The sequence below is a fragment of the Cucurbita pepo genome, chromosome LG05 (assembly GCF_002806865.2).
Source record: "Cucurbita pepo subsp. pepo cultivar mu-cu-16 chromosome LG05, ASM280686v2, whole genome shotgun sequence".
Taxonomy (NCBI): Eukaryota; Viridiplantae; Streptophyta; class Magnoliopsida; order Cucurbitales; family Cucurbitaceae; genus Cucurbita; species Cucurbita pepo.
Window position 1 is genome coordinate 80,185 of NC_036642.1, and position 22,040 is coordinate 102,224.

Sequence of the window (22,040 nt, forward strand, 5' to 3'; positions counted from 1 at the left end):
AAATCGGAGATTCCAGCCTAGGGGCTAGCGGTGTTGATGCGGATCTGGTCCTCTAGGTAAACAAGAGATGGGAAAGCCGTTGATTCTTTTAGCTCCATGGGGTATAAAAGAAGAGGAGTGAAGAAGGAAGAAGAGAAAGTGGAGAACTGGTGCTTGTATGATAATACGTTGCTATGAAACGAANCATCTTCTTCATCTTCTTCAGCAATGGCTGGTGGTGGTGAGGAGAAGTCCAAGCACATGCCTTGGATGACTTCCTCGTAAGATACAGAGAGGTCTTGGGATGTGAGTTGGTGATACTCCACAAGCTGGTGAAGGCATTGGTTTTCTCTTGTTAAGTTTGCATTTTCGTTTGCTAATCTGGATTTCTCAGCAAGTAGTGCCTCCATTTGAAGCCTAACCTGATATTCCATCAAACAAACAGACTCCATATAAATCATCATCTAATTTACACACCTGGGAAGAATGAAGAACAAACAATCATAAACATAAATTTGGTACGGACCAGATCATCTTCTTCTGGTCTGACCCCTCTGGAAAACCCATCCCGAAGTCTTCTATTCTCTTCCTCAAGTATACCACATCGCTCTTGCATAAAACATAGATTGGATTTCAATGATTTCAATTCTCTTGCAAGAGAGGCTGATTTTGTTGCCATTGTAACTGCAAGCTGAAGAAACGCAGGCCCAAAAGTTAATATTGATCAAGAATGAGATTGGGTTGAGTGTTCAAATATAGATGAAAGGATAAGGAAACCAACAGTTTTGGCCTTTTGAAGCTTGTCTTTTGGGTTTTGCTGCTCATCTTTTTCTAAATCGACATCTGATTCTTCTGAGCAATGACTGTCATCAAATTTTCTCTTTGTTGCTTGCTTGGGCACCTCCCACTCATTGGCTTTCCTTTTGGAATCACCTCCCTCAACCTCCGAGTTCTTGAGGTTGCTCTGGAAGATCTCCGTCAAGGTTGGCGCTTTGACGAGATCCCTAGCGCCCTGAAACCATACCTCAAAATCAAATATCCATTTGTGGGGTTCAAGAGCACAGTTTACTGAATTTGAACAAAAGAAGATTGCAAGTCCTTAATGGAAACTATAGAACAAAGAAAATGGAAGGAATGAGTTTGACGTTACCTGTAAGGCACTATCCAAATTGTTGGACAGCTGAGATAGGGTATAGCCAACCGAGTCGAAACCCCTCAGCAAAAGCAAAGAATCTTCCTTCAATTTCTTTGCCCTTTCCGATTTGTTGGTGTTCTATCCCCACAAACCCATCAAAATTTTAGAGCTTGACTTGGCCCGAAAAGAGCAAGAAAATGGAAGAGAAAAGGCACTCACAAATTGGTGGGGCATGATAGGATCCAGATTTGAAGACTTTACATTCCGTTCCTCAAGAAGGGAGTCTATTCTACCTCGAAGGGAGCTCCAGAAACGCTTATCGGAAGCCGGACTGAACAATGGGGAAGAACCCACGAAGCTGGTCGATCCCTGAAATCATTGCAGAAAGAAAATGCATTAGAAGAAGAAGAAGAAGAAGAAGAAGAAGAAGAAGAAGAAGAAGAAGAGCGAGAGGGAGAGAGAAGAAGAAGAACCTGGTTGGGATGTGAAGATGACGGAGAATCCACTGAGGCTGCCATGACTATGAGGATGAGCTAGAGGAAGGGGAATATGAATAAAGAAGAAGAAGGGAAAAAGCAGATTGCAACGGCTAGTCTTGAAAAAACTAGAGATTTAAATAACAGGGTGGCGACCAAAACCAACGTTCCGAAACTGCGTGAACTACTAATTTCAATTAAATTATGTGGCCATAATAAAAAGAAGTTACCTTTATTGAATGCTTTGTGTTTCAGTCGGCTGCTTTCCAAAAAGACAAGTTCTTTTCACCGCTCATAAGTGGGCCCCCCACCCCCTCAAGATAATAAATTCGAACCCAAACCATTTTAGGGTGTCTTAATATTTCGTAATTTTCTTAAAGCTTCCTTCAGGACTTTGTCCATCGACTTTCCGGCCAGCAACCGGCGTCGAGAATTGCGCCTATCCCAGTTCCGGCAACGAGGTCGAAAAAATCGGAGATTCCAGCCTAGGGGCTAGCGGTGTTGATGCGGATCTGGTCCTCTAGGTAAACAAGAGATGGGAAAGCCGTTGATTCTTTTAGCTCCATGGGGTATAAAAGAAGAGGAGTGAAGAAGGAAGAAGAGAAAGTGGAGAACTGGTGCTTGTATGATAATACGTTGCTATGAAACGAACAAACAGTCCGCAGAAGGAATTATTCATTAAAAGAAAAAAAAAAATGAAAAAATTTGAAAATTTTGGTGGAAACGAGGATGGAATCAGGTGGGAGGAGGTGTCCGGAGACTTTTATCCTTTTTTATTTTTTATTTTTTACTTTTTAACCTTCCCATCTTATCTCCATCAGTTGGCGCCGCTGGCATAGTACTGTATTCCTCGCTTTCGCAATTCAATCTCTTATCCACAACTTCTCAACTTCTAACCTTTCCCCTTCATCATCTCTATCATCTTCGCTTCATTCATTTCGGTTTTCATGGCGACGCCTTTCTCCTCCACCACTTCTCTCCGTTCTGTCTTCCAACCCAAACAAATCCCCCCTCCCAAAGCCCTCCTCTCCATCCGAGGTACGTCTACCTCGCTCTTCAACCCAAATTTGCTTTCTCGTTTTTGCTTTCTTTACTGCAACGCTTCTCCTTCTAGATTATAATGCAGGCTTAAATTGCGTCAAATGCGGCTCCACTACCACGCATCTTTCTTCATGGAAATCAGCTTCAAACTACATCCGGATCAGGCGACATGCCCTAATGCTTCCTACCCAGCCCTTTCAATCAGGGAATCTGTCGAAATACAGGCAAGCCCATTTATTTTATTTCATTTTCTTTCTTACGGACCTTGCCGCCCTAGAGAAATGGTAAACATACAAGCATTTTGCATATTTGGATTGATCATTGCCTTATTGCTACCTGAAGTTGATTGTGGTGGCTTTTCAGTTGTATTGATATTCTTCTCCTCCTCTTTTTGGCTATGATTTTTTTTTAGAAGAGGAGTCATAAGGGCGGCAACTATCGAAGAAATTGAAGCGGAGAAAGCATTGATTGAGAAAGATGTAGTGAGTTCCTATGATCATTGATTTGGAGAGTTGCTGCATCTTTTAATAAAGCAATCTAAATTTAGGAAAAATTGTGCCAATAATCATCCAATTACTTTCCAGAGAGCAAGGATGGAAAAGACTATCGATACTGTTCGGTCTAGTTTCAACTCAATAAGGACAGGGAGAGCAAACCCTGCCATGCTCGATAAGATTGAGGTATTGGCAATTCTTAAATTCGGGTCGCTTAGTGGATAGCTGCCTCAATATGTCTGCTTAGAACTTTCTTTCTTTCTTTCTTTCTTTTTTTCTCAAATTTCAAATGAGTATCATGACAATCAAAATTTTATTTGCCGCTTTCATGATTTTTCAGGTGGAGTATTACGGCAGTCCAGTTGGCCTGAAGAGCATTGCCCAAATTAGTACACCTGATGCAAGCTCTCTCTTGATCCAGCCATATGATAAATCCAGGTATTCCATATGTCAATTGGCTGAGTTGAATAGATTTTGGAAATCTTTTGGGATTTATTGGTCATTGGTCTGCGCCCGTTACCTTATAAAAATCAAACACTATACCGATTAAGTTCTTGCAAATCTCTGTTATGTTAGAATCAGGAAGGGGTATATGTACAACGAAAGGACAAGTTTTCTTCTATAACCATACCTTTTACCATGAACCCTTGAATATTGAGGATGTTCCTCAATCTTTTATACGTTTGAAATCTATACATGTTACTATTCTTAGCTTGCTTTTCTTAGAGGGACCTACTTAAGGCTTCAGAATTTCGTCATTGTAATTCCTGTTTTTCTGTATAAAATGTTTCGCATGGACCCATTAGATCTTCTCTAATCTTGAGTTCTTTGCGTTCATTGGTTGAGACTGCTGTGGACATAATAATCATCATATTATCATTAGCTGTAGAATGATGTTATCCAGCTTTACAGTGTAATATTTGTATAATGTCTGTGGATATCAGCATTAACTCTTAACGAGTCACCATCTTCAGCTTAAAGTCAATAGAGAAGGCCATAGTAAACTCTAACTTGGGAATGACTCCAAACAATGATGGAGAAGTCATACGGTTGACTCTCCCTCAACTCACATCCGAAAGGAGAAAGGTATTTTCCTCAACTCACATTATTAGCAAGTGAATGTGGATGATAAGGGCAGAGCCAGAAATTTTCTTGAAGTTGCAGAAGTTTACATTCTAACTTTTTATACCTGTCATTTTTCAATTTTGAAAAGTTGGGGGTAAATAAGAGAAAAAAAATTAATCTCCACTATTTATATAATTTTTTAATCTAGATTGCCCCTCCTTCCTTATTCACCCTGCCTCTGTGGATGATATATTTGCGTACTTTACACTGCAGGAATTGTCAAAGGTTGTTGCTAAGCAGGCAGAGGAAGGGAAGGTATGGTTTCATTTTTCCTTTATGGGAAGGGGGTGGAGATGAAAATAGATTGAGATATATGTCCTGATCCAGGTTGCAATGAGTTTATTTGTCGTGACTTTTGGGATCTATGCTTAAACAGCTACTGATCATGAACTCTGAGATGACATCCTGCATCTTCCTGTTTACAGGTGGCGGTGAGGAATATAAGAAGAGATGCCTTGAAAGCCTATGACAAACTGGAAAAGGTCAGCAAAGCATACATCTTTATACCTTAATCTTATGGTGCTTTTCTTCCGCTTCTATGTTTTATTGATCTGCCTTCTAAAGAGCAAGCTCCGTTGTCTCTTGTATAGTTTTACTTCTTACTGGTTTCCTTAATGTTTTTATCTTTTGTATCAGGAGAAAAAACTTTCGGAAGATAATGTTAAGGACTTGTCAAGCGATTTGCAGGTTTGTTATTGTTTCTGTTGTTTAGAGCTTTTGATCCTAAATCAATTTTGAGATGGAATTTGAATACGTTCGCATAAAGGCCCAGATAGGAGTGGAGGATGTAATTCCTTCTGAAGGCATCAAACCTTGTTCTTGTTTGTGCTAAATTTTGGTTAAATCACAAGTTGTTGGGAAACCAGATGTATTCATTACATAAAAGATGACGAAGAACTTTCTTGTAGTTATTTAGTGTCGAATTTATATATTAGGGGATTTGTTTCTCTGGTGCCCGTATTGTGATTTGATTTCTTAATGTTTCATTTGTAATTGCATCGTATTTTGATTATCTCAAGCTAAGATGATTTCGTAGTGCAGAAACTGACAGATGACTATATGAAGAAGATTGATGTCATATACAAGCAGAAAGAGAAGGTATGATCCATCTCGACTGTTCCTTTCTCTGGGTATTAGAACTATAATCTTTAAGCACGAGCATTGGTAGGTTTTTTATTTGGGATCTCTTCATTTCACGAAGTGCTTACAAGGCACTGAACTTACTTTGTTATCATCAACAATATTTTTGCAGTGGTTGAGTGAACATGAATTTGCAAATTGTATTTCAGGAGTTGTTGAAGGTGTGAGCAGAAGAAGCAAATGGTGGAGGTGTTCCCCTGTTGATCTGTGTCAGATATGCAATTGTTGGTTTCTTTTTCTCCTGAATAGAGTTTTGATGTCATTGTTAGAATCAAACCGTTTCTTTTTCATTTGAAATGAGATTCAACGCCTCGTGGGAAGAAAGGGGAATATGCATGATGCCTCTGTTGTCAAATTGGCTCATCTCTAACTTCTCACTCTGTACATTGAAACTGACATTATGACTACAACACACTCATTTTGACTCGGCGTTCAACTGTTGAGCTTGAGTTTAATGTGCCTATTGAACATAATAATTTCTCCTCTCCTTCCATTGTTACACTCAAAAATCATTTTCTAGATATTGCAGTTTTTTAAAATGTAATGAATGTAGTGCTCAAATTAATTTAGGTGCCCTCTCTCCGCTTCTGTTGCAGTCGGTAATGTGAAGTTTTCTTTATTTATCTTCGTTCCTGATTCCTATGAATAAATGGTTCTACAAATTTGGAGTTATAATCCAAGGGGTTTGGTTGGTTACAGGAATTTGGGTGGTATCACTTCCATGCACCAGATTATAATCAAATTTTCTTTTCTCAACTGCCTTCTTCCCTATTAAGTTGTTCTCTGTTATCATAAACTCTACCAAACAAATTATTGCGTGTGGAGAAAGACGCTCTTAATTAGCCAAGTTTGACCTAAATTTCGTGGACGACTTTATTCTTTCGGTAATTATAGATGAATTAATGTTACCTAAATGTGATGAACAGTGGACAAAAATTGGTGAATCACACTTATTAGTATTATTCTTGAAATAAAGATGTGATATATGAGAAGTGATAAAAATGTTAAAAAGAAAAAAAGAAATTATATGAAAAAGAAANTGATGCATGTAAATTAGTGTAAAATCAGGTGTCGGTTTGGGAAGAGATAGAGGAGCGAGTGAAGTGGATAAAGTCAATGCTGAGTTCAATGGACGACGGTGACATAAGCATCTCAGCTTATGACACGGCTTGGGTGGCTCTAATACCAAAAGTTACGGAGGAGGGAGTGAAGAGTCCGCAGTTCCCTTCTTCCCTTGAGTGGATAGCCAAGAATCAACTCCCGGATGGGTCGTGGGGCGACGCCCAGATATTCTCACCCCACGATCGCATCATTAACACATTGGCTTCTCTGGTCGCCTTGAAGTCTTGGAATCTTCATCCCCAAAACACACGGAAAGGTCCTTCTCCCTCCCAACGCCANAGAAAGAAAGACATAGGAAAGTAAGAAAAGAATAGGGGAGGGGGTGGAAAAGGACGGGAGTAGCCTCAATTCCATAGTTCTGGATGATCCTGTAGGCGTATGAGCGGGAATCTCATGGGAACTCCTTTCTGTCCTCTTCCTTCTCTGTTTACCTTTTAAAATGCCTACCTCTTTCGCTAACTTCTTCTCAGCGGCAGCGCCAAAACAAAACAAAACAAAACACACCACCATGTCCTCCTCCTCCTCTCTCTCTCTTTCTCGCCATTGCCTGTCTTCTTCTTTTTCCTTCCGTCTCCCAAACCTCTTCCCACCACCTGCACCTGGTAACTTGCTCCGCTCCGCCATGCATATCCATACGCACATCTCCTCCTATATATATATATATATATATATCTACTCTCTATTCTTCTTTCTTCACTTCCCATTTCATCTTTTCATGTTTTNAAAAAAAAAAAAAAAAAAAAAAAAAAAAAAAAAAAAAAAAAAAAAAAAAAAAAAAAAAAAAAAAAAAGAGCTCGGATTTTTCTCTGTTTTTTACTATCATGTCTTCCGCCTATCCAACATCATCACTAATATATAATTCAACACATCTTAATTAACAACAAATCTCTTAATCTTCTTTAATCCATTTTGACATGCATAGGTGGCTGTTCGCTGAGGGTTAAAGACAAAGGCCCTGTGCTGGAATCAAGCATCCGATGCATTATCAAATGCAACGCCATTTCCAAGCCTCCCACTCAAGGTATTTCACTACGCTTCAATTCACAATAACCTTCCCTCTCCAAAATCCTTATGTCTCCCTAACCCGCAGACTACAGCGATGTGCTTCAAAGTGGAGTGCCACTTCTAAAGTGGCAGCAGTTTGTGGAGGAGGGCATAGAATCAGAAACTGCTGCCCAGGTGCTTCTTCCCTTTACATTTCTAACCCCTTTAAATTACTACGACGTTGGTTCGTATTCTTGTTTCTGGGTGCGGCATGATGCATGTAAATTAGTGTAAAATCAGGTGTCGGTTTGGGAAGAGATAGAGGAGCGAGTGAAGTGGATAAAGTCAATGCTGAGTTCAATGGACGACGGTGACATAAGCATCTCAGCTTATGACACGGCTTGGGTGGCTCTAATACCAAAAGTTACGGAGGAGGGAGTGAAGAGTCCGCAGTTCCCTTCTTCCCTTGAGTGGATAGCCAAGAATCAACTCCCGGATGGGTCGTGGGGCGACGCCCAGATATTCTCACCCCACGATCGCATCATTAACACATTGGCTTCTCTGGTCGCCTTGAAGTCTTGGAATCTTCATCCCCAAAACACACGGAAAGGTCCTTCTCCCTCCCAACGCCACTTCTAACTCAACTAATTAGTGTTAATCTCCATTTTTTTTTAACTCAACTCTAGGAATAGCCTTCTTCAACCAAAACATCTGGAAGCTGGAAGAGGAGAATGCGGAGCACATGCCAATCGGGTTCGAGATTGCTTTCCCTTCCCTACTCGAATTTGCCAAGAAACTAAAGCTGGGAATCCGGAGCGACTCCCCGGCGTTGCAACAGATTAATGCCCGCAGGGCCCTAAAGCTTGCGAGGTACATTGTTGTATGTTTAATTACAAAAGTAAATGGGAGAAGGGGGAGGAAAGTTGAAAGAAGGGTATACAGAAAATAGAAAAAGGAGTAATTAAAAAGGCAACAAATGTGTGTCCAAAACAGGATACCAAAGGACATAATGCACAAACTGCCAACCACGCTATTGCACAGCTTGGAAGGCATGAGTGGTTTGGATTGGGAAAAGCTTCTAAAATTGCAATCTCAAGACGGCTCCTTCTTGAGCTCCCCAGCCTCCACTGCCTTCGCTCTCATGCACACCAACCACCCAAATTGCTTCAAATATTTGGAAGCATTGGTGCACCGCTTTAATGGTGGAGGTAAAAACTTGGGTCCTTTTTTTCTGTTTTTTTCTTTGTTTCTTCTTTTCCTTTTCCTTTATAGAATTTGTTTCATTCTCATTTAAAATTCAGTACCCAACGTGTACCCTGTGGACCTGTTCGAACACATTTGGGCTGTGGACAGATTGCAACGACTTGGAATTTCTCGATTCTTTCACCCACACATTGTTGAGTGTGTGAATTATGTGCGCAGGTGCTACCAAATTATAACTAAATTTAATTGGAAATACCGTAATCCAAAACTTGAGGTTCATTTGTGCAGACACTGGAGTGAAAAAGGAATATGCTGGGCCAGAAATTCGGAGTTTCGCGACATTGATGACACGGCCATGGGATTCAGACTGCTCAGACTGTACGGCCACGATGTTTCGGCGGGTAACTATAATTGTAATTAAAACTATATTATGAATGAGATGAGATGAGATGAGATGAGATGAAATGAGATGGAACGAAACAGAGGTGTTTAAGCATTTCGAGAAAGATGGGGAGTTCGTGTGCATAGCGGGCCAGTCAACGCAGGCGGTCACCGGAATGTTAAACTTGTACCGAGCTTCGGATCAGGTAATGTTTCCGGGGGAGAAAATTCTAGAGGACGCCAAACAATTTGCCTCCAAGTTCCTCAGGCAGAAACAGGCCGCCAATCAGCTCTTAGACAAGTGGATCATCACCAAGGACTTGCCTGGAGAGGTAAACCCAAATTACTTTCAACATTTAACCTTCTCACTTCACGAGGGACTTCACGACTTTCCTGTTGCCCGCAGGTTGGTTACGCTCTGGACGTTCCATGGTTTGCAAGCTTGCCTCGGGTTGAGACCCGTCTCTACATACAGCACTATGGTGGCAAAAATGACGTCTGGATTGGAAAAACTCTCTACAGGTATTATTATTATTATTATTATTTGTGTGTTTTGTCTGCATTCATTCATTCATTCATTCATTCATTCATTCATCCATCGCTTACATTAATGAACATTTCAGGATGTTCAAGGTCAACAACGATACATACTTGGAGCTTGCAAAATTGGACTACAACAACTGCCAACGACTGCATCAGATTGAGTGGGTTGATATTCAAAAGTAATCTAACGCCCCAACCCTGTACCATATATTTAAATACCTTATGATCCATCAATTCATTAATCAACTACGCATGGGGGCTCAGATGGTACACAGAAAACAAGCTGCGAGATTATGGAATGAGGAGAAGCAGCCTTTTGTTCTCATATTTTGGTGCAGTGTGTAGCATTTTCGAACCAGAAAGGGCCAAGGAGAGGCTTGCATGGACCAAAACTGCTGCTTTGGTCCACACCATTGCATCCCATTACAAGGATGCCAATGCCCACCAACGACGAGCCTTTCTCCAACAATTTACCAACTTTCATGCTGCTCAGCCATACGATAATAATGCATGGTATGTCTCCTTTTTCTTATTCTTTTTTTATGTGGCTAATTTTGTGGCATCCTTTGTCTGTATTTGTGTCAATATCTTCGTGGATGCTTGTGTTTCGATCAATATTCTTGTACAACCATCGTGGGGTTTTTGTTTTATGCTTCGTCATGAAATGGGAGTCCACTGGAAACAACGCATTAATATTATTTATCCTAAACATTTCTATATATGCCCTCATCGCTTTGAAATTACCAAGAATCTCACCAAGGAAAGAGCCTTTATTATATCTACTAACCCCCTTTAATTAGTGTTATTATATTATTAACATTTAGGAGGAATTCACTCAAACATCAAACCGTATTCTTAAATATTAGTGTTCTACTGTTGTNCGTTTTTTTTTTTTTTTTTTTTTTCCACTAAATGTTGGGTGAGAGGCTAAATTAACTTTGTAAAGAGAGAAAAGCAAAAGCAAGATGGTTATTGATAGAGAAATTGAAATGAAACGTGGTTGATTCGTACGAGGAGGAAGTGTATAGGAAATCTTGAAGGGAATCTGAAGCTCTTGATGAGCATTGTTTTTGTGGTTGAATTTTGTAAGAATGAAGAAGAAGAAGAAGAATAAAGAAAGGATTTGTAAAGTGGTTGACTTTGGGATTTGTTTTGACAGGAGATCAGGCAGTATGCAGCAGAAGGGAGGAGAAGGACTAGTTGGGATTTTGCTGCGAACTCTAACAAATATCTCGTTGGATATACTGGTGTCGCACGGCGTCGACATCACCCACCATTTGCACCAAGCTGTGAGAGTTTGTTTGTTACCCTTTCATTCAACACTTCACATTCATTTTGCGCTTTCATGTCTCATCCTAATCATATCTCTTTCTACTTTTTTGAACAGTACTCAAATCCTTCATATCTCATCTCTTTTTCAGATATGAAAAATCCATCATACCTATCAAAAACTACAGATACTTTAACATATATTTGGTAGACATCAAGTGTAAATACAAAACACTTTAACTACTTGAAAAACCAAAACTAATAGTTAATGTTTTCATCGATAGTGGCAAAAATGGGTGTTTAAGTGGCAAGAGGATGGAGATGTGCACAAGGAAGAGGCAGAGTTATTGGTGCAGACAATAATTCTCAACTCAGGCTGTTCAACTTTGGAGGATCTGTTGTCCAATTCTCAATTTCAGAAGCTTTCCAACCTCACAAACAAAGTGTGCCATCAACTTGCTCACTTTAAAAAGCATAAGGTTAGTGTTTCATCCAGAGGTACAATCCATTCCACCCCACACAATCATGATAAGAACATTATATGCCACCTTAATCTTTGTTGTCCTTGTAAAACACTGAAACATAGATTCTTTACCTGACCTGACCTGACCTGACCTTTGTTTCATTAATCAGCTATATAACGGTGGCCTCTATAAGGAGAAAACAGACAACAAAATGCCCCCAGAGATAGAAGAAGACATAAGGAAACTTGCGCAGCTGGTGATCCAAAAATCTTCAGATGGCAATGACATTGACTCACCAATTAAGCAAACATTTCTAACAGTAGCAAAAAGTGTGTACTATGCAGCTTATTTCGATGCTTGGACTATCAACTACCACATAGCCAAGGTCCTATTTGAAAGAGTGTTCTAATCCTAGCTAGCTACCCACACACCCATGTTGTATTGTCAAATTTTGTATATTCTTCACCACATGGGACACAAAAACTTTGGTCTGTGTTTCTTCTGTCAATAAAAAGACATCATCTTTAAAACCCAAATCATTGCCACTTCGACAGTGATCAAAAGTGAGACAACTTGATCTTTCGATTTCGATTTCGATTTGCTTCTAATCAATGGCCTAGTAGTTAATAGGATAAGATAGAGTGTAGGTGGCAGTATATATGGTAGTGATGTATTTCGCAAACCACATAGAAACGTTTGGAAGGGAATTTCTTTGAATTCTAGTGTTGTAATAGTTCTTGCTGTTTACGGTCTACCTTATGAAACAATGGCAGACAATGTCACATACATACATGTGAAGTGTTTGGATTAAGTGGAGTTTCTCAAAACCTATTATATATATATATAAATATATATTTTCCCCAAGATCAGGCTACCAGAGCATCCACAAATGCTTGGTACTTCCTCCTAACCTTCTTTCCTTTTAGTATTAAGAAAATTCAAAAGCTAGGTTGTTTGACTAAAATCAACTTATCAACTCTGATATCAAATAAAGGAGAAAGATTGGCTCCAATTTCCTTTCATCCTAATCAAATCAAATCACCCAAAAGTTTAATATGTTAAGTCAAATTCATTTAAAGTTTGTTAATACATTTATGGAGTAACTGTGGGATCTGGTGCAACTTTATTCCCACCCTCCCGATCGAATCTGTTCTCCCCATAGTGCTCATTAAGCACATTGATCGGGACATATGGATTGGTACGTATCAACTAAGGCCAATTACTCAAGTTCAAACATTGCAAATCGGGAGGTTGATATGATTGGTTCGATTATTCGATTTCTATTTCAGATGATGACGATGACGATGGTGTAATCACAAACCTATACACTGTTATTATCATTTCATATAAGAACGTTATCTACATTAAATTTTTGGCTTCTCAAGTGTGACTAAAGACAACAAAATTTAGTTTTGGGCTTGTCTAGATATCATTAGATCTTATTGCAGACTGTATAATTCCATCATAAATCATGCACAAATCTCTACATTTACACTAAAAGAATGAAGAAGTACCTGTTTTAACATTCAGATTGGCAAATCAGAAATTGTATACGTAACTCTTTTCCACAAAATGCTTGAAGAAACGACAGAAAGAACGTAAGAATGCAATGTCGCCAAGAACAAAATCAGTGGATTCGATAAGCACTGACCAGTGGACATGGCATTGGGAGGCATGTGAAGCCCACCCAGAGCCCTTCATGCTTAATGAAACAGAGGGAACATGGAAGAAGACAAACAAATAGACAGAGACCTGATCTGACGCGAATTTGAGTTCATAACCGCATTATGATTGTGGCCTCGATTCTTCACTCTCCCAATCTGATGTGCCTCCCGAAACATGCATCTTGTTTCCTTCTTGTGAATACGACATTCATAACCCTCTAGGCAGACCAATGGATGCCTTTTCTTCGAGTCTTGTCCACATTTCCTTGTTTTCTTTTGAACTCTCTCTATTTACCAATTTAATAAAAAGTTGATCCTGTTCCGTGAATGTTAGGTCATGGACTCGGGGTTAAGTTGGATGCATGTGAGCTTTGTCGAAGAGCGTTCGAGCCCAACAAGGACCTTGGGCTCAGTCCTTGTGAAGAAACCTGTGCGCTTGTCGTTCAATATGAAAGCCCAACATCTTGATTCTTACCCAACAGCTGGATGCCTCCATAATTAGCACACTACTTGGAAGTTGGAAAGCCCAAATCCATGGGAGCTGTTTCTCAAGCCCCTCTTGCTTGCAGCTCCTCTACAATCCTACCATTTTCCTTCAACTCAATGCCTGCATTTTTTTTTTCTTTCTTGAACATGGTGGGTCAGTCTTAAGTAATGATGGATTCATTGCTCATTTAGAATGTGTTGTTCGACACATCACCTGTTGCCTTCTGCTTCTGTCCTCTTAACATGTGCTGATATAGTTTACGACGCTCATGTTTTTCTCTCGACATTTCTGCTCATGATCGACATGCATCTGTAGAGAATTCCCCTGATTGCCAAAATTAGTATAATCTATGAACCTAAAATACTGTTCTTAAATTTCTATGACTACAGCCTCCATTACAGAATTGCTTGAATGTTCAGCTAGAATCATTCCTAGAAAGATGAGTCTTTCGTGCTTTATCCTTTAGTATAGAAGGTTGTACAGTATATATAAACAGGATTACTTCTAAACGTTTACGCTATGTCTTTCCATTACCCAATTTATACCGTTCGTTACTGGGATTTTACAATATTCAGAATGGTGCTTTCGTAATTTTCATGAAATAGAGTGCCAAATGTCACTAAATGAGGGAGAGCACGCCAGCGTGATGCTTGGGTAGGATATTTAAATGCAGCTCAGATACCGTTTCACATCCGTGGATTCTGGTTCAAACCCTCCTGACTGCTCCATCGCCGTGGCACCACTCTAATCCGATCGTTACTGGTAGAGCTTGTTGACAAAGAATTCCAGTCTAAATCTTCTTTACTGTTCATCTTTATCTTCTATAGATCTTAATCCTACGGAAGAACTTCCTCGATATTTCGGGTGCGTTAATCTCTCACTCTCTTCTTGAAATGGTTGAACAAAGTGACGCTTGCTTGCTTAGCTATACGAGTCTTCGAGTCTGAGCTTGGTTATTTTTTTCTTTTTTGGGTTGCGATTGAACAAGTCTTTCCCTGCAATTTGTGAACGTTTTTGCTAGATCTGATTAGAAAAAGAAAAATCTGAATTATTTTATATCTATTTTTTTGTTTTTCAGCTAAGCTGGTTGAGTCGCCGCCTGGTTGCTCTTGTCGAGGTTCGATTTGGATCTAGCGTGGAAGAGATAAAGTAGGCCTGTTTAAAAGGTTGAGACTTTTAGTATAGCTATCAGCTTTGTGTTGAGTTGTAGAAGTTTGATCTACTGGGAGAAGCTGAAATTGCAACTTAAATTTGGATACATACTTTGAGTTGGGAAGTTTATTTTGGTATGGAAGCAGTGGTCGTTGTTGAGCAGCATAGGAACCAATATTATGGTGCTCCATTTGGGTCATTCCCGTCCCGAGACTTCAGAGGGGTGAGCTGTAGGAGTTTCCAATCTGGAGCTGGTATACTCCCAACTCCCTCCAAGGCTTCTACCTCTGAAACTAAACACTTCTACCCTTCTTCTCCAAAAACACCACTAACTTGTTTAAGTTCCAACTCCGGAAATGCTAAATCTGGAGCTACTGTGCCAACTGCTCCAATTCCTATCAAACCCAAATTTTTAAACAACAACAGTGTTCTCCATGAAGAATTCTATGATCCAAGTTTCTCCTTCTCTGAGCTTTGGGCTGGACCCACTTATTCAAATTCTCCGCCTCCAAGTTCGTTACCCATTCCCAAATTTTCAGTTGCTAAGAGAACCACGTCTCAGGAGATCCCTCGTTCTGCCCCTGAATTTGTTTTGCATCACCCATCTGCCAAGTCGGCACCACCATCCCCAACTCGAGACCAGAACTTTTCCCCCAGATTTTTCTTTCATAATGATGACTCTGCGACTAAGACTCTACGTCGCATTCTTCATCTTGATGTTGACAATGAATGAACTTCAGGGAGCATCAAGCTTCTGTAAATAGGTTTACTTTTGAGCTGGTTAGTGTTATGTATATAGAACGACTGTTGGTTAGTGGTGACAGTCAAGAGTATCCTCAGTTTTCCGTGCTGTTGGACATCCTTCGATCGCAGGAACAACCAATAGTTAGATGCTGCACCTTAATCCGTGCTTAGATGCTGAACTGGATTTGGTTTGGCAGACAAGACAAGATAGGGCGCGATAGCAACACAGATTAAATCAAGATATTCAGAAGGCAGAAGTAGGGTGTTGGTGAACTTTTTAATCTCTGTTCTGGCCATCATCTCCCAACCACATTCCAGTCTCTATTCCATTCTGTAATTTGTATCATACTGTAGGATCCCAAACTAATGCTTCATTGAAGTTCTGTAGGCTTCTATTTCATTCTTTTCATCCATTCCTTCCTTACATCCTCGGTTCTTGTTGGTTAGGTTCTTTGGCCTCATGGGTTGGTTTTTCGACACTTAAGTCTCTCCTTTTCTTAATATCCTCAATCCTTTTCTTTTGCTCATACCTCCTCTAATCATCTTATAGCTTTTCACTCCTTTGCCTGCGGACTGTGAGGGAGATATTCCTTCTTTACTGCCTTTTCAGTTTTTTTGTAAGACAAGGCGGGGTTCGGATACTAGTTTGCTTCTTCGCAATTACTCCATGTAGCACTTTTCTGTTTTCAGTACCTCTTGGATTTGTCATCTGTGTTCCTGTCTAGTATGGAACTTTCTTATTGGTTTTTGCAAGGTTCGTCTTCCTTCTTGAATATCATTGACCACATGGAGCGGTATATGAGGTAACTCTTTTGTACTGTTAACTTGCTCTATTCGATATATATATATATGTTTATCCCGTTGTTCATTTTCCTTATTGTGCATTGAGCAGACAAGCGAAGGATGAACAGTTCAGGTGATGATTTTCAGTAGTAGTATGGTTGGTTTCCCGTGGACGTAGTTCATCACCGGAGAAAGGCTTCTCAGAAGCGAGTCCAGTTTATGTTTGTGATCCTTGTCTTGAAATCTGTGATCACTTAAAGTCGTACTGTTGGTGTTGGAGTTTGTTTGTTTTTTCGTATCAGTTTGAATGGTAATTGCCTTCGCTTTCTGTGTTTGAAGGGCAATGTTTATTGCAGCTCCCGAAAGTTGAGCAATATTGTAATGTTGATGTTATGTAATGTTTATGTGTGATCTATAAAATACCGTACAAGGTTTCAGTTTGTTAACTACTTACTAATTTGCACTTGAAGTCTTCAATTGTATCAAAATTTTAGTTTGGGTAAAGAGTAACACTTTTGTTGCTTGCCCCCCGTCCATACGTAGCGATACGATGGACGCAGGCAATATAAAGAAGGATGTGATGTTTCCGAGATGTTTAGGCGTGGTTGCTTTGCATTTTTTCTTCTTTTGGGGGAAATAAAACATTGCCAACTACGGCAATTGGTAATGGAGCTCCCAGAAGCAGAGCCTGGTGTGCTTTCCATCCGGGTCCTAAAAAAATCTTGATATTAAGGGGGAGATAGATCTTGATCGTTACCAATCTGCCTGCTAGACTCGCAGGTTATTACATAACATCGCATAGACTCTCTTTCCCTCTACCAATTTGTCCATGAGCATGCTTGTTGGAATTTCCTATAAACTGGGGACCAACAAAATATGGGTGCTAACAAATCATTCATAATATTCATGTACCACCTCAGAATGTTACACAGTTCCAATGATATCCAATTTTCCAGGAGAATCATCAACATACCCCAAGAATGAACATCACAAGATTACAAAAAGAGGCAGCCACCAGAAAAGGCAATAGGAGGGGTTATGAGGCAAACACAAAGCAAGTGACAAGGTAGCAACAGAATGGAATCCTAAATTCTCAACTGAGCACATCCCCGAATAGCCCCATGGCATCTGGTCATTGATGTTGCCTGTCGCCATGTTGGCCTCTCACCTCCTGTTGTCAATATGTCAACATCAGATGTTGGCTTGACGTCCCAATTCAAACGGTCGGGACCGATATCTCCTCCAATCACGTAAATTTCATCTCTCAAACTCATCATCGCAAACCCAATTCGTTGGCGAAATTCAGATGCTGAAATAACAACCTTCTTAGCTTCTCCATCGTGCTTGAAAATATGTCCATGGCTCATCACATAGAGTGAACCCCGGACAACGGTCATTGGACCTTGAAGCCAACCATAATCTTCAACTCTCCATCCAGGCCGCGTATTCTCGAAAATTTGCACAGTTGATAATCCCTTGTGCAGGACGTGCAACTTCCCTCCAATCACAACCCCTGTGCAAGCAGAATGGTGAGTGTGGTGTAGGTCAGGCAGAGGAATCCAAGCATCTTTATCAGGATCGTACATTTCTGCCTGAGAAATTGATTTTCTGCAGCTAGTAAAACCACCTGCAACAACAATCTTTCCATCCAAAACACAGCATGCAAACATGGCACGGGGTACAAGCATTGATGCACATTGAGACCACCGGCGTATTACAGGATCATAAGACCACACCTCATTGGTGGCAAAGTTCCTATCTTGATCTCCGGTTACCGGATCAACAGAATCACTGCCACCACCAAGCACAAACAACTTTCCAGCAGTGGACACAGCACCAAAGCGTGCAAGATGCCTAATTTTCGATGGTAATACAGGAATTGTCATCCAAAGGTCTCCGAGGGGATCATAGAGCTGCCATAGATTCTCAGGTTCGAATGCACATACGCATAATAGATCTTCTGATGATCCAATCTCCTGTCGGACTCTGTATAGTTCAGCACTGTGAATGGCAGCTTGCCAGGAGTGAGAAACAAGCTCCAACTTTGGATAGAGGTGGAAGGGCACACGTGCAAGGCACCTAAGGGCAACCGCGTCTGGGAGGCGGTCAATCAACTCAGACATAATAACCCCTTTTCATCCGTTTCAGATGATTATCCACGACAGGCCGTTTCTTGTTCAGGAAGCAAGTAATCTGAGATTAGAAGAAGAATATTCACATGTTAGACAACCAATTAATAGCTTCTCACAGTTTGATTAAGATGAAAAGAAAAAAACTTCTAGCATACACACACAATACGGACAAACAGCAGAGCATAACCAGTCTGTCCCATGCACTAGGAGAAAAGTTAGTGCATTTATAGCACATATACACGTAGCTGATTAGAGAGAAATATTCATTATTCCTGACGGCCGGAGTGCATTTGGTGATAAAATGGTATTAAATAAACTGATAATTGAATTTTTAACCCATATAAAGAAATTCAGGACACAACACAGTCACGGATGTACATTTACAATGTGGTCTATGAACAAAGTCATAATGAGAGGCAATCAATTCAGATGGTAAATAAGATCTGGATATAAAGGTAGAGAGACTCTATAACTAATCTAGAGATCAAAGTTATCTCTTAACCTATAAAATCTACACAAAAAAATTGCTGAAAAACTGAACTCGTCCTAGTGCTTTTAGCTACCAAGTCCAAAGAATAACTATAATTTAACAGCAAGGTATCAGATTTTCAATTTAGAAGCGGCAGATTTTACACCTAGATTTAAAACACTTCCATCAGTAGCTCTAATACCATATGGTTTGTATTGTTCATATTTAATACAATAAACATCTCCCAACTGTGGGAAAATGCTAAACAACTGAGTTGGACACAAAAAAAACCTATAAAGGGATGTATCTCTGAAACCTTTGTTTAGGATGCAGCAGATTTAGATAAATGGTGCGGCCCAATGTCCAAGAAGAATTGGGAAACCCATCTCGAGAATGCATAACAAATCAGAACACTCATCATTCAACATTCAACTTGTAACCCCTTCTGCCAAACTCTTCCAAGATAGAAGATTTCTTTGGTTCTAGAAACAAAATCAGACCCCATCATGCAGGAATGCCCAGTTCACAGTTCAAACTTGAAACTAAAAAAATCCACATTTTAAAGATAAAAGAACTTCCAACAACCCTTCACTTCACATAAAGCATACTGTATATGCACAGGAAGGCAATAATGGGACTACAAAATTAGCATCATACGAATATGAAAACTACAGAAGATTGAGCATCATACGACTATGAAAACTACAGAAGAATGAGGAATTGGACGAGAAGACCTGTGCTTATTTTGAACAATAAGGGGAGGAATCTCCCTTTCTTCAATGTAATTGATTTTTTTCAGCTTTTCCTAGTCGTGTCAATTACTAGAGATGACAAAAGCTGGATAAAATCAGCTCAACATGACATAGACATGACATCCACAGTTTTCCTCAAAATCCATTCTGAATGTTCCAAGAAAATCAAGCTTGAATTTTCCGGGTAGGGACTGAGAATGGTAACGGTAGGGAGTGCTGATACCACGCAAATTAATTCATACCCAACATCTAATCCCAATACAATCCGGAACCAAGGCAGAAAGGGGGAAGGAAAGAATAAAATGGAAGGGAAATTTGCATCCGAAGTTAGAGCGGGTGATAAAGAAAGAGCGCCAAGATTGAATAAGAAAATGAAGGAAAATTAGGAAAAGGGTGTAAATTGTATAGAGTGAGCGGTGGTAGAAGAAGATTGAAGATATGGAAAGAGAGATCAGTAATACCTGGTAGAAATAAGCGAAGAAAGAAGATTGCAGATATGGAGAACATAGAAGAGTAGCGTCGAAATCTGCGAGGCGAGGCGTGGGTTGAAAGGGGTTGAAGGAAAAGCGGAGTCAGAAAAACCAAAACCAAAACCAAAACCAAAACAAAAAAGGGTGCTCATGCTCATTGCTTCTTATTGCTTCAATTTAATTCTCAATTACACATCCAACTCCACGCTTACCCTAAACACAAATCCCTTCCTTCCATTTCTTCCTATCCATCTTCGCCCATACTCTGCCCCAAACTTGGCCTACACCTCCTAAATAAACAATATTCTTCCTTTTCTTTTCTATATATATTATTCAATCCATATAATTCACTTCAAATTCCTTTAGATTCATACTAATCTCTCTAAATACGCTACTTCAGATCCATGGAAAAAGCTCCTAAATAAATTACATGTTTAATATTAAACAATTAAATAATTTGCCTTCGTTTTTAAAATGGTTTTAAAAATCTTGACTTTTCAACTGGGATTAAATATGGAAATAGTATCTTTAAACCCATACTTAAACAAGAAGAATCTTTGAAGGACACTTTTTTTTTTCTCTCTTTTTTTCTAGTGGTTCGATACATATGTGAATATATAATCTTTGCTTGGGGTCGGTCGTTTCATTCAGCTTATAACAGAGCTGTCAGAAGTAGGCCGACAACAGTGAGATCATAAAAGGGCGTTTTGATTAAGCTCCGGCCGCCGCTCTCGGGATTCCTCCTGTTGTTTGGAGCATATTTGGAGTCTACTTCCGAAGGAAAAGTAGTCTCCCGTGTTGTTGGAGCTTCACCAAGTTCTTCGTCATCTGAAGGTGAACTCCCCGGCGAACTTATCGGAGATATTGCTGGAGCAGCAGCAGCTCCATTAGCATCTGTGTGTTTTCACATCCAAGTTAGTGTTTATACGATGATGTCCTCCACCACTCTTTGAGTCTGTCTTCCGCATTTTAACTAAAAATTTGTCTCTACTGTTGTGGAATTCATCATTGCCCATCCCGAAAATATAAAATATTCTAATCATGTAAGGTCATTTTCAATCTTTTTAAATCCTCAACTCCATTCTGCTCACCAAAAACAAAATTGCATATACTTTTTTAACTCAACAATTACGTATTTAATTTTTTTCACTAAAACTTTTTAATCTATTTTTTTTTTTTATTAAAATAACATACGTAATTGCTTTTTATTTTTATTTTTATTCGGACTCTAATTGAGAATTTAAAATATGTTAGAATGTAAAATTGAGAATTTTGGAAAATTAAAGACGAAATTGAAAAATGATGTAAACAAGAGGGGCGATTGATTATATTTAGAAGCGCCAGGTGCAACTTGAAAAGAATCGAATGTGGTTACCATCACAGCGGCTGGGTGGCGGCGTTTGAACACTACAGGCAGCAGGAAGCCCAAGAGCTCGAGTCCGGTTGATAGTGACACCGAGAGAAACCGCCGCGCCACCATTGAGCGCCGAGCAAAGGCACTGTGGCTGCGATTGAACCACGGTGGCAAGGCGCGAGCAGCAAGAAGAAGATGGAGCAGTGGAAGTGGAAGAGCCTCCGCTGCCTGTGATATAAGTTAGGCATGGAGATAAGCTTATCAACGCCGTGGTGCAACCAGCTGACTGGGCCACGCTCTCATGGCTCATACCGAAAGCCACAAGGAGTAGGAAAAGGGCTGATTCAATGCCCATTTGTTGCGTTTGTTTTAACTTTTTTGGGGGTTGATTCCGAAGAAAGATACGCATGAGGTATTTATAATACCCAAACTGGAAACCAAACCCATGGTCATCGAAGATTTAAGTGGGTGGCCGAACTTTCCTCATTCGGTAAACTATTTTGCACCAGTCTGAACCTAGAGTAGAGACTACCTTGTTTACATTTATTTTATTATTTTTTATTATTATTATTTTATTTTGGTACAATACATTATTTTGGAACTTCATTCTGAAATGTACAGAGGCTTGTGACTATGGGGAAGATGTTTGTTTGTTTCTTGGTTTGGAAGAAAGTATG

General features: G+C 39.8%; 5 protein-coding genes and 1 long non-coding RNA gene across 10 annotated transcripts; 3 read left to right on the forward strand and 3 right to left on the reverse strand.

Annotated features, from left to right (window-relative positions):
• Positions 1-17: 17 nt before the first annotated feature.
• LOC111794946 lies at positions 18-1,632 on the reverse strand. The gene is made up of 6 exons (XM_023677156.1): positions 1,588-1,632; positions 1,334-1,483; positions 1,130-1,252; positions 761-991; positions 506-670; positions 18-401 (listed from the first exon to the last, which is right to left on the reverse strand). Exons 1-6 carry the CDS (start codon positions 1,630-1,632, stop codon positions 18-20), a joined length of 1,098 nt encoding a protein of 365 aa, XP_023532924.1.
• A 336-nt stretch (positions 1,633-1,968) lies between these two features.
• On the forward strand, positions 1,969-5,875 carry LOC111795312 (ribosome-recycling factor, chloroplastic). 2 transcript variants are annotated; one of them, XM_023677644.1, is made up of 11 exons: positions 1,969-2,628; positions 2,717-2,855; positions 3,044-3,113; positions 3,216-3,311; positions 3,466-3,563; positions 4,100-4,211; positions 4,464-4,505; positions 4,676-4,732; positions 4,887-4,937; positions 5,292-5,348; positions 5,540-5,875. In XM_023677644.1, exons 1-11 carry the CDS (start codon positions 2,538-2,540, stop codon positions 5,555-5,557), a joined length of 831 nt encoding a protein of 276 aa, XP_023533412.1. In that variant the 5' UTR covers positions 1,969-2,537; the 3' UTR covers positions 5,558-5,875. The 2 variants fall into 2 exon arrangements, with proteins under 2 accessions (XP_023533412.1, XP_023533411.1); XM_023677643.1 differs by having other exon boundaries at positions 1,974-2,628; positions 2,705-2,855.
• Positions 5,876-6,812: 937 nt separating this feature from the next.
• Positions 6,813-11,945, forward strand: LOC111795944 (ent-copalyl diphosphate synthase, chloroplastic-like). The gene is made up of 15 exons (XM_023678589.1): positions 6,813-7,114; positions 7,435-7,533; positions 7,603-7,691; positions 7,797-8,106; positions 8,183-8,366; positions 8,490-8,704; positions 8,798-8,918; positions 8,988-9,100; positions 9,183-9,412; positions 9,487-9,602; positions 9,704-9,802; positions 9,888-10,136; positions 10,783-10,912; positions 11,177-11,371; positions 11,526-11,945. Exons 1-15 carry the CDS (start codon positions 6,952-6,954, stop codon positions 11,763-11,765), a joined length of 2,553 nt encoding a protein of 850 aa, XP_023534357.1. The 5' UTR covers positions 6,813-6,951; the 3' UTR covers positions 11,766-11,945.
• A 2,243-nt stretch (positions 11,946-14,188) lies between these two features.
• On the forward strand, positions 14,189-16,635 carry LOC111795577. Its single transcript, XR_002815220.1, has 3 exons — positions 14,189-14,371; positions 14,586-16,206; positions 16,296-16,635. It is a non-coding gene; the product is annotated as an uncharacterized LOC111795577 (long non-coding RNA).
• Positions 16,636-17,063: 428 nt separating this feature from the next.
• Positions 17,064-20,296, reverse strand: LOC111796204 (F-box/kelch-repeat protein SKIP30-like). Of its 4 annotated transcripts, none has more exons than XM_023678950.1 (2): positions 20,222-20,296; positions 17,064-18,379 (listed from the first exon to the last, which is right to left on the reverse strand). In XM_023678950.1, the coding sequence occupies exon 2, from the start codon at positions 18,307-18,309 to the stop codon at positions 17,272-17,274; it is 1,038 nt and encodes a 345-aa protein (XP_023534718.1). In that variant the 5' UTR covers positions 18,310-18,379; positions 20,222-20,296; the 3' UTR covers positions 17,064-17,271. The 4 variants fall into 4 exon arrangements, with proteins under 4 accessions (XP_023534718.1, XP_023534715.1, XP_023534716.1 ...); XM_023678947.1 differs by having other exon boundaries at positions 20,001-20,283; XM_023678948.1 differs by lacking the exon at positions 20,222-20,296 and adding an exon at positions 19,522-19,990.
• On the reverse strand, positions 20,153-21,822 carry LOC111796205 (non-specific lipid-transfer protein-like protein At2g13820). Its single transcript, XM_023678952.1, has 2 exons — positions 21,385-21,822; positions 20,153-20,903 (listed from the first exon to the last, which is right to left on the reverse strand). Exons 1-2 carry the CDS (start codon positions 21,770-21,772, stop codon positions 20,662-20,664), a joined length of 630 nt encoding a protein of 209 aa, XP_023534720.1. The 5' UTR covers positions 21,773-21,822; the 3' UTR covers positions 20,153-20,661.
• Between the last annotated feature and the right edge of the window lie 218 nt (positions 21,823-22,040).